The 11412-nt window shown below is 50.9% G+C and overlaps 1 protein-coding gene across 1 annotated transcript; it reads left to right on the top strand.

Annotated features, from left to right (window-relative positions):
* The first annotated feature begins 1608 nt into the window (after positions 1-1608).
* On the top strand, positions 1609-3675 carry LOC143876387 (uncharacterized). The gene is made up of 2 exons (XM_077378093.1): positions 1609-2736; positions 3088-3675. The coding sequence occupies exons 1-2, from the start codon at positions 1609-1611 to the stop codon at positions 3673-3675; spliced, it is 1716 nt and encodes a 571-aa protein (XP_077234208.1).
* The last annotated feature ends 7737 nt before the right edge of the window (positions 3676-11412 follow it).

The following is an 11412-nucleotide window of genomic DNA, read 5'->3' as shown; positions in this document are numbered from 1 at the left end:
GATCTTTTCGGCTTTTCAGGAGAAGTGGTCAAGGTTGAGGGACAAATCGAGCTCCCTGTCCTCGTCGGAGAACCGCCCTGCCAGGCCTTCGCCATGGTCAACTTCCTAGTAGTGAGGGCCACCTCGGTCTATAACGCTATTTTAGGACGGCCTGGCCAGAACCTGATCCGCGCCGTCGCGTCCGCCTATCACCAGAAGATGAAGTTCATAACGCCCAGTGGCGTGGGAGAAGTTCGAGGAGACCAGCCGCAATCTCGGGAATGTTATGCAATGGCGCTTAAAGGCAGAAATGCGACGGAGTCGTTGCTAATCGAACTACTGGACTTGAGGGACGAAGCTCAGGGAACTCAGCCCGCCGAAGACCTTGTCCCCGTTCCCCTGTGCGAGAAAGATGACGAAAAGGTAGTCCAGATCGGCTCCTCTCTTGACGACGACGTCCGGCACAACCTCACCCAGTTCCTCCAGGACAATGCGGATGTCTTCGCATGGGCCCCCACGGACATGCCCGGCATCAACCCGGAGGTCAGTTCGCACAGACTAGGTGTCGACCCGACCTGCAGGCCGGTGAAGCAGAAGAAGAGACACTTCGCTCTCGAAAGGCAGATGGCGATCAGAGAAGAGGTGGAGAGACTCCTAAGAGCTGACTTCATCCGAGAAATCCAGTACCCGGACTGGCTGGCAAACGTAGTCCTGGTGAAAAAGGCCAATGGGAAATGGAGGACTTGCGTCGACTTCACGGATTTGAATAAAGCCTGTCCAAAGGACAGCTACCCGCTCCCAAAAATCGATCAGCTCATCGATGCCACAGCGGGTCACGAAGTGCTCAGTTTCATGGACGCCTTCTCCGGATATAACCAGATCAGAATGTATGAGTCAGATATCCCGAAGACCTCCTTCGTAACGGATCAGGGGACTTACTGCTACCGTGTCATGCCCTTTGGCCTGAAGAATGCTGGGGCCACGTATCAGAGGCTTGTAAACAAACTCTTCCGGAATCAGATTGGCCGCAACATGAAAGTATACGTCGACGACATGCTGGTGAAGAGCCTAAGCTCGCAAGACCATGTCGCCGATCTAGAAGAAACGTTTCAAGTCCTGAGAGACAATAAGATGAAACTCAATCCCACCAAGTGCACTTTTGGGGTCAGCTCGGGGAAGTTTCTGGGGTTTATGGTCAGCCAGAGAGGGATAGAGGCCAATCCGGAAAAAATCAAGGCCGTGGTGGAGCTCGCTCCCCCGAAAACCATCCGAGAAGTGCAGCGACTGACAGGGATGATAGCCGCGCTGGGGCGCTTCGTCTCAAAATCTGCAGAGAGGTGTCTCCCTTTTTTCAACGCAGTCAAAGGCCTTAAAACCTCGCCCTGGACAGAGGAATGCCAAACCTCCTTCGAGGAGCTGAAGCAGTATTTGTCCTCTCCACCGCTGTTGACAAAACCGGAGCCCGGTGAGGAGCTAATCTTGTATCTATCTATAAGTACCCTGGCTCTGGCTGCGGTCCTAGTTCGTGAAGAGCGCAGCCAACAGAAACCGGTCTACTACGTTAGCAAAGCCTTGCACGACGCCGAAATAAGGTACCAGCGGGTCGAGAAATTGGCTTACGCGCTGGTAATGGCAGCCAGGAAGTTGAGACCGTATTTCCAAGCTCACACGATAAAGGTCCTAACTGACCAGCCGCTTAGACAAGTCCTCCACAAGCCAGATACTTCGGGACGATTGGTTAAATGGGCCGTGGAATTGAGTGAATTTGACATCCGGTACATGCCCAGGCCCGCGATCAAGGCTCAAGTATTGGCAGATTTCGTAGCTGAGTGCTTCATCCCCCAGCAGATCGCCGAACCTGAAATCGCCCAGGCCCCAGCAGCGAAAGGTACTACCACAGCCGGAGAACCGGCAGAAGATGAAGCCAGAGCAGGAACCATCCCCATGCCGCCAGTTGAGCATGATCTTTCAATCGCCGAAGCACTGTGGGAAGTGCACGTGGACGGATCCTCAAACAAGGCTGGTTGCGGAGCCGGTCTGGTTTTAACCGGGCCCGACGGTTTCACACTAGACTACGCCTTGAGGTTCGGCTTTCGCGCTTCCAACAATGAGGCTGAGTATGAAGCACTCCTCGCTGGAATGAATCTTGCAGTCCAGACCGGAGCCCAGAGATTGAAAGCTTATTGTGACTCCCAGTTGGTCGCCAACCAAATCCAAGGTATATACGAAGCCCGCGATGAGCGAATGATTAAATACCTCTCCCAGGTCCGGCAACTATCCTCCAAGTTCAGAAGTTTCGAGGTTGTCAGAATCCCCAGAACGGACAACACAAAGGCAGATGTACTGTCCAAGCTGGCCGCATCCGGATACACGACCCTCGGGAATATATGCATGGAGTTCCTACAGGCCTCCAGTATCGAAAGAAAGGCTGCTGAGATAATGCAGGTGGAACACGAGCCCTGCTGGATGGATGAGATCGTCGACTACCTGCGTAGTGGGAAACTGCCTGAGGCCAAAAGAGAAGCGCGCAAGGTGATCCAAAGAGCAGCCCGTTTTTCACTTGATGGCGAGAACTTGTTCAAAAGATCCTATACTCTCCCATACTTAAAGTGTCTCCGGCCCAGCGACGCCACCTATGCCCTGCAGGAGACACACGAAGGTATTTGCGGGGAGCACTTGGGGGGCAAAGCCCTGGCAATCAAAGTCCTCCTTAGAGGTCTGTACTGGCCAACGTTGAGACAAGACGCGCTGACCCTGGTAAAGAGATGCGAGAAATGCCAAAAGTTCTCCCCCACCATTCATCAGCCCGCCGTGTCTATGGCCCCAATTGTCAGCCCGCTACCCTTCGCTATTTGGGGAATGGATATCTTGGGCCCCTTCCCACCGGCCTCCGGAAGGCGCACCTTCGTAGTGGTGGCTATTGATTACTTTACCAAATGGGTGGAGGCTGAACCTCTAGCCCAGATCACCGAACAGAATGTGCAGAACTTCTTCTGGAAATCAGTAGTCTGTAGATTCGGGATTCCTCGCGTCCTGATAACAGACAACGGCAAACAGTTCGACTGCCGAAACTTTCGGAAGTTTTGCTCCGACCTGAAAATTGAGCAGCGGTTCACCTCTGTAGCACACCCACAGACCAACGGGCAGACAGAAGTCACAAACCGAATCCTGCTACAAGGGATCAAGAAAAGACTAGACGAGAAAGTTGGTCGATGGGCAGATGAGCTGTATCACGTCCTATGGGCCTATCGCACCACCCCGCGCACACCAACGGGCGAGTCCCCATTCAACCTGTCCTTCGGAACAGAGGCGGTAATACCTGTCGATGTAGGCACCCCGTCCGCTAGAATTTCCAACTTCAACGAACAGCTCAACGGTGACGGGCTCCGCGCGAATCTTGACTTATTAGAGGAGGCCAGAGAAGAATCCCGAATAAGAGTCGCCGCCTACAAGCAGAAAGTATCTCGCTACCATGACTCGAAGATACGCCCTAGAGAGTTTCGAGTTAGAGATCTTGTCTTAAGGAAAGCTGCTATCTCCCAACCCAAGAAGGCTGGAAAGCTTTCCCCAACCTGGGAAGGGCCTTACCGAGTAAAAGAGGTGATTCGCCCGGGAAGTTATAGACTGGAAACACTCGAGGAACAACTGTTACCACATGCCTGGAACTCGAAGAACCTTCGCAAATATCATCAGTAGCAAAGTAGCCGACACACAAAAAAAAAAACTTTGTAAATATCTCCTGAATGTGAATGAAAGAACCTTCTCTTTTTGCAAATGCCTTCGTGCCTGTCAGATTTCTAAACCCAGTTCACTAAAACTAGGGTACTCAACGTTTGGTTCGCCACGGCTCGTCTCCGCAAAGACCGGGAGCCCACTCCTGGTCCGGAACCAGCCCGGATGCAAAAACCAAAGCTCCTTCGAAACCCAGTTCAGTAAAACTAGGGTACTCAACGTTTGGTTCGCCACGGCTCGTCTCCGCAAAGACCGGGAGCCCACTCCTGGTCCGGAACCAGCCCGAATGCAAAAACCAAAGCTCCTTCGAAACCCAGTTCACTAAAACTAGGGTACTCAGCGTTTGGTTCGCCGCGGCTCGTCTCCGCAAAGATCGGGAGCCCACTCCTGGTCCGGAACCAGCCCGGATGCAAAAACCAAAGCTCCTTCGAAACCCAGTTCACTAAAACTAGGGTACTCAACGTTTGGTTCGCCACGGCTCGTCTCCGCAAAGACCGGGAGCCCACTCCTGGTCCGGAACCAGTCCGGATGCAAAAACCAAAGCTCCTTCGAAACCCAGTTCACTAAAACTAGGGTACTCAGCGTTTGGTTCGCCGCGGCTCGTCTCCGCAAAGACCGGGAGCCCACTCCTGGTCCGGAACCAGCCCGGATGCAAAAACCAAAGCTCCTTCGAAACCCAGTTCACTAAAACTAGGGTACTCAACGTTTGGTTCGCCACGGCTCGTCTCCGCAAAGACCGGGAGCCCACTCCTGGTCCGGAACCAGCCCGGATGCAAAAACCAAAGCTCCTTCGAAACCCAGTTCACTGAAACTAGAGTACTCGACGTTGGTTTCGCCATGGTTCGTCTCAGCAAAGAATTAGGAGTCCACTCCTAAGTCCATGACTCCTACCTGGAGCGATAGTTACGCATCATACAAAAAGAAAACAGTATAAACTAGAGACGGACAAGCATTGAAGAGTTAAACAAACAAAAGCTCTTTCCATTCATATGTTGGGGCCTCAGAGGACCATTACAAAAGGGAGTTGGGCCTCCAAGGGGCCATTACAAAAAGGAATCACGCAATCGCCAAAAAAAAAAAGGGGAGGAGAAGAACTCAGGGCGCCTCATCGCCCCCATCCCGCGCTGGATCTGCCCCCGGGGGCAAGAGTGCGTCAGCTGCGGCCGGCTCCTCGCCAGTGAGTGTCGGTGGATCAGGTATAACCATCCTCGACAGGTCAACGCCCGGATTGGAATCCTTGACCTGCCCAAGGCAGTCAAAGAACCCTATCTTGTAGGCCTCACTGGATAGAAGAAGGAGTTCGTCCTCCTTCTCCTGAACGGCAGTCGCCTGCCTCGACAGGGCTCTCTCCCTCTGATCGTTGAGGGCTTCCGTCGCCTCCTCCTTCTGCGCGGCCAGCTGAGCGGCAAATTCTTCTCCCAGCCGCTTGATCTCTTCGGCAGATTTTTCCATGGACCTCTTCAGCTCCTTCGCCTCCTTCTTCAACTTCCCATTCTCCTCCTCAGACTTAGTTATAGCATCGGAGAATTTCTTACTCTTCCCCCGCAGATCATTGAAGTACACTCTAATCTGTAAAAATGCAGAGGAGCAAGTGTTAACACAAGCAAACAAAGCAGAAGGGAAGCAAAGAGTAAGCGTACTCGTCAGCCATCTTACCTGATAAAGAGAAGAGAATACGGCCTCTTCGGCCGTAGCCGGCGGCTCGTGGAGAACCTGCTGCTTGTCTTTGTCAAGAATACATTTAGTCTGAATCTCTACAGCCACCCGGCTCTCTCCAAGGCCGGAATCAGTCTTTTGGACGGCCCAGTTCGGCCGAAAAACGTTATCACCGTGCCTCGACGGGGGCGGGAGGGTGCCAGCAGACGTCGCCGCGGTCTTCGAGGATCCTGCGCCCCGGCCGGATGAACTCACCAGTTTCACCGAACTCTTGGGCTTGGGCTGGGGCGGTGCGTCCTGGGTCGGAGCCGGACTCGCCGTCTCTGGAGCCTTCCTTTTCTGGCCCTGACGGACCGTCCCGAAGGCCCCCTTCCTCATCTTATCCACTAGCGACTGCTGCTGCATCTCTGAAAGATAGGCGAAAACGAAACCAGTCAGGGACAAACACAAAAAAAAAAAAAAAAAAAAAACAAAAAAAAAAAACAAAGGGGTGGAGAGACGAATTTTAAAGGAGGCTATCTACGTACGTGCCCGGGTCGCAGTACTAAGGCCCAACCCAACCAAAACCTCTTCCCCTTGGAAGTCTGAACAATCAACAGGCCCCTCATGGTCCAGCACATCCCGAAGTAGAGCGAGGGTTCTCGCATCTTCACCCTCGAGAAACGGTTTGCGACTCATCGCGACTGTATCCGGGGTTCCCCATTTCAAAGGGACCGGCCAAGGCTCGCTGGACTCCGTGTCCTCGACATAAAAGAACCTGTTCCTCCACAGGTGTATGGAGGTGGGAATGCCAGTGATCATTTTTATCTCCGGACGCTGGCTAATGTAAATCCAACCCCCACCCTTGTGCTTCTTCAATTGCGCACACGCGCGGAACAACGGTACTGACAAGTCCCTCCGAAGCCGGCCCCGAATGAGGTATACAAACCCCGTAAGCAGCCTCCACGAGTTCGGCGCCACTTGGGCCGGAGCTAGCCCGTAATGCTGAAGCACCGAAGCGAAGAAGGGGTGTAGAGGAAATCGGAGTCCGGCCCTCAGTGACTCGTCATATATGCAAATGTCGGAGCTCTCGTTACAGGCTCTATCTCCCTCCATCGCCTCCCTCAGTCCAAACCTGGATGGGATGCAGTACTTATCCCTAATCACTGCCATGGCGGACTCATCCAGGTAGTTCTCCTCATTGAGAGCCTGTATGTTGTAGGTAGGGTTGGCATCCATACGGGCCCGTGCTACGACCTCAACGGCCCGGCCTGGTTGAAACGTTGTGGACGCCTCGCCGGCGTCACTACCAACACTCCCCCCTTGTGGAACGTAACTATCCGTTAGAAGCGGAGCGGTGTTCAGATCTAATATCGCCTCGTCCTCCCCCTCCTCATCACTACCTATAACAGTCACACTCGCCATTTTCGGGGCCGGTGACCAAGTAGGCCTATCCTCGATCCTAATCAACGATCTAGACCCTGAACTACTAGAAGACGATTCCCCCGAACCGGACTCAGAACTAGAGCTACTAGACATGAAAGCAGGAAAAGAAATGAATGAGACGCGCTCAAGAAAAATTACCGGATCACACTGAATGCTCCCGAATCCACCGCCGTTCACAAAAACTACACGGCCCGAACTGACCTTCGCCGAACTGGACTTCGCCGAACCGACAGAGGAAAAAGAAGGGAGAAGGAGGAAAAGTAAAAAGTGAAAGTGAGAAGGCAAAACCCACTCTTATATAGATTTCTCTGAGGCGGTGTGCATTAAATGAAGGGCGCACGTCTCGAGGACGCCCGAGGGGTGCCACGTGTCTCGTATTAACGGCGGGCACAACTTTCGAGATAAGTTCCAAGCAGCCCGGCCCAAGCCGGACTGGATATGACGCGTTTCGCAAAACGACAAAGGCAGTCCGGCCCAAGCCGGACTGGATATGACGCGTTTCACAAAACGACGAAAATCAGTCCGGCCCAAGCCGGACTGGGTCGCTAAACGACAAAAGGCAGTCCGGCCCAAGCCGGACTGGATATGACGCGTTTCGCTAAACGACAAAAAGCAGCCCGGCCCAAGCCGGACTGAATATGACGCGTTTCGCTAAACGACAAAAATCAGTCCGGCCCAAGCCGGACTGGATATGACGCGTTTCGCTAAACGACAAAAATCAGTCCGGCCCAAGCCGGACTGGGTCGCTAAACGACAAAAGGCAGCCCGGCCCAAGCCGGACTGGATATGACGCGTTTCACAAAACGACAAAAATCAGTCCGGCCCAAGCCGGACTGGGTCGCTAAACGACAAAAGGCAGTCCGGCCCAAGCCGGACTGGATATGACGCGTTTCACAAAACGACAAAAATCAGTCCGGCCTAAGCCGGACTGGGTCGCTAAACGACAAAGATTAGCCCGGACTGCCTCAGATTCCGGACTGCCTCCAGATTCCGGATTGCCTTCGATTTCCGGACTGCCCCAAAATCCGGACTGCTCCATTTTCCGGACTGCTTCAGATTCCGGACTCCCTCCAAATTCCGGACTGCCTCTAAAATCCGGACTGCCTCCGATTTCCGGACTGCTCCATTTTCCGGACTGCCTCCAGATTCCGGACCGCCTCCGATTTCCGGACTGCCCCATTTTCCGGACTGCTTCAGATTCCGGACTGCCTCCAAATTCCGGACTGCCTCTAAAATCCGGACTGCCTCCGATTTCCGGACTGCTCCATTTTCCGGACTGCCTCCAGATTCCGGACTGCCCCATTTTCCGGACTGCTTCAGATTCCGGACTGCCTCCAAATTTCGGACGGCCTCCAGATTCCGGACTGCCTCCGATTTCCGGACTGCCCCATTTTCCGGACTGCTTCAGATTCCGGACTGCCTCCAAATTCCGGACTGCCTCTAAAATCCGGACTGCCTCCGATTTCCGGACTGCTCCATTTTCCGGACTGCCTCCAGATTTCGGACTGCCTCCGATTTCCGGACTGCCCCAATTTCCGGACTGCCTCCAGATTCAGGACAAGCCTCGACCACTCTCGATCGGACGCGTACCCCACCATATTTCCCCAAGTCACCATAATAACTTGGAGAACTGGGGGGCAACTGATGGGGTGCGACAGCGCAGCAGCCTGTTAGCTTCCAACACGTGGCTAGAGGAGGGCCCACCGCAGGACCCTCACCAGCGGGGGTAGTTTGGTAATTACACAGAGTAGGCGAGCCCCATTTTCCGGACTGCCTCCAGATTCCGGACTGCCTCCGATTTCCGGACTGCCCCAATTTCCGGACTGCCTCCAGATTCAGGACAAGCCTCGACCACTCTCGATCGGACGCGTACCCCACCATATTTCCCCAAGTCACCATAATAACTTGGGGAACTGGGGGGCAACTGATGGGGTGCGACAGCGCAGTAGCCTGTTAGCTTCCAACACGTGGCTAGAGGAGGGCCCACAGCAGGACCCTCACCAGCGGGGGTAGTTTGGTAATTACACAGAGTAGGCGAGCTTGAGCCTATAGCTGGTCGACACCTGTCTGGGAGCATTAACTCCCCAACTACCCCAATTTCTCCCTATAAAAGGGCCTTCAAAGCTCATAAATCAGGGTATGGAATTCTCACCCACCACTCTTAAAACACCCTCTTCACTCCGGCTCATACTGACTTGGGTGTCGAAGGGCCTGTCCGGAGTACACTCCGGGTCGGTCATTCTGACCTCGTTTGCTCCTGTGCAGAACACAGCTCATCCGGACTCTACTTCCCTCCAGCTCGGCTCTTACGTCACTGCCATATCTGTTAACCGATTTTGGGCCTAACATTACTTAAACTTCTCACAATTCCCAAGAATCTATCAACAACCAATCCAACAAGAAGAGAGTAATAATGCAGGTGAGTCGTTATAAAACACAAAGAGTGCGATAACAATTTCCTAATATTTTGTTGGTTAAACATTATCCGAGACTGATTTGTTAAGCATTTTCTCGGTCAATTCCGCCTCTATTTGTGCAATTAATTTGAATAAATTGGGCCAGCAAAGACATTCTCGATTATTAAAAAGCCAATGTAATATTTCACAAACACCCATGGTGAAATGGTAGGAAGATAGAAGGTGAATATATAGAAACTTGGGTCTCTTTGGACAACTCTATCTTCCTACCATTATAAATCGACTACCAAATATCTTAAATCGATTCCCCATGTGTCTATCCCTCTCCTCTCTCTCTCTCTCTAACCTAGAGGAGAGAGAGAGAGGAGAGAGAAAGACACATGGGGAGTCGATTTAAGATATATGGGAGTCGATCTATCACTCCCCTAAATATATTTAGTTGCAAATAATGGTTATAGTAATTTTATAAATGATATGTTTTGTGGCTGCCAAAGTGGATTAGTGTCTAATTTGGAATTGGGATTAAATTAGGATAAATATAGACACAAAGAAGGACAAATTTTAGTGGCATGCAAGATGCCCTTAATATACATCATCTATTTCATTTGTTAATGCATGCTTGTTTGGACAATTCATTTTCATCCTAAAGGAGCTGAGATGAAAAGTAAAAATAGTACTTCGCTTCAAAGCAGTGTCCTTTGATAACTCTGCCCTGAGTCAACTCTCTTCTTGCCCAACTTTTGGGGCTACAAAGTCAATAAAAAAAGCCAGGAAGTCGGAACCCGTTTCGTTTAAAAAAGCTGATGGCTGATGGCTGATGGCTGATGGCTGATGGCTGATGGCTGATTGGAAAACGTGTAATAAAAAAAAGGGGAATATCTACACAAATCCCCCAAAAAAATTTCGTAATTACCAGTCACCCCATAAATAGCTTTTAATTTTATCTATTACCCATTTTACCCTTTCTTATGTCACCTTCCAAATCCCTAAAATCTCTCCATCCAATAATCTCTCTCTCTCTCTCTCTCTCTCTCTCTCTCGGGGAATTTTAGCCATACATGAACGTGCAGCCCAAAAAAGTACAATGGCCCACATTCTTTTGGTGATCCAAGCCATTCATTTGTTGTAAATACAGTGGGCCCACTTTATTTTAGTGATCTAAGCTATTCATTTGTTGTTCCGTGACGTGGATAGTAAGTGCGCAGAATATCTCCTCTGTAAGATGATCCTAACCCTCCGATTTGTTTATGTTTAAAATGGGGATCGGAGGGTTAGAATCATCCTATGGTGGTTATTTTCTGGGCACATCCTATCCACGTCAGGAACCAACAAATGAATGCCTTGGATCACCAAAATAATGTGGGCCCATCGTATTTGTGGTCTGCACGTGCATGCCTGCCCGTCCCAGAGAGAGAGAATTACCAAAAAAAAGGACATCTCTATGGGTCCGTATGGTGGGAGTGTGAGATGGACTAATGACTTAAAGAGAGGGATGGATGGAGAGGTTTTAGAGAGAGAGAGAGATTTTAGGGATTTGTAAGGGTGATATAACTGTAAAATGGGTAAAAGGCAAAATTAATATATATTTAGGGCCCTATTGGTAATTAAGAAAATTTTGGATGACTTGTGTAGATAAGTTTTTATGGGGGGGGGGGGGGGGGGGGGGGGGGGATAGCGTCTGGGCCTAATTTTAGCTACTATGCAAATGACCAAAATACCCTTGCATGAGAAATGAAGACGGTAATAACTCTCATAGGGCATATTCGGCTACCGTGAATTATTTTCATAATAAATTAGTGTCTCCAAGTAAAGATGAGGGTGGGGTAGCTAAAAATCAAGAAACAAAATCTAGGAAACTATGCGAATAAATATGAAAAGTTGACCTGTGTCCGAGTTTTCATCCGGCCGTTAAAAACACGGGAGCAAGAGGCTAAGAGTAAAGTAAAGCAAGGACCCTCTTATCTTCTGTTCGGACCGTTGGTCTTCCCCGTGAGTTCCGCTCCAGATTATTATAAAGAGCATGAGAGTGAAGCCACCTCATGAATAAAAACAAAATCTGTTGAAAAGTGAGCCTATGTGGCTGCTCTCCAATGCATCAGACCATCCTAAAAAATGCCTTGTGCGATGGTCCCTAGCAAATCCAATAGAATATATGTGAATTAACAGTACCGCCTCGTTTGCTAACGACTTGACGATCTGTTTT

This window comes from Tasmannia lanceolata, unplaced genomic scaffold, assembly GCF_043159265.1.
Source record: "Tasmannia lanceolata isolate RefF3 unplaced genomic scaffold, GAP_Taslan_0.1 ptg000005l, whole genome shotgun sequence".
Lineage (NCBI taxonomy): Eukaryota > Viridiplantae > Streptophyta > Magnoliopsida > Canellales > Winteraceae > Tasmannia > Tasmannia lanceolata.
The sequence above is the reverse complement of the archived record's forward strand: the minus strand, read 5'-3'. Positions and strand labels throughout refer to the sequence as shown.

Coding starts and splice junctions, on each gene's coding strand:
- LOC143876387 (XM_077378093.1), top strand. CDS start 1,609: ATGGCAGCCAGGAAGTTGAGACCGTATTTCCAAGCTCACACGATAAAG. Junction 2,737..3,087: donor GACAAGACGCGCTGACCCTG/GTAAAGAGATGC, acceptor AAAATTGAGCAG/CGGTTCACCTCTGTAGCACA.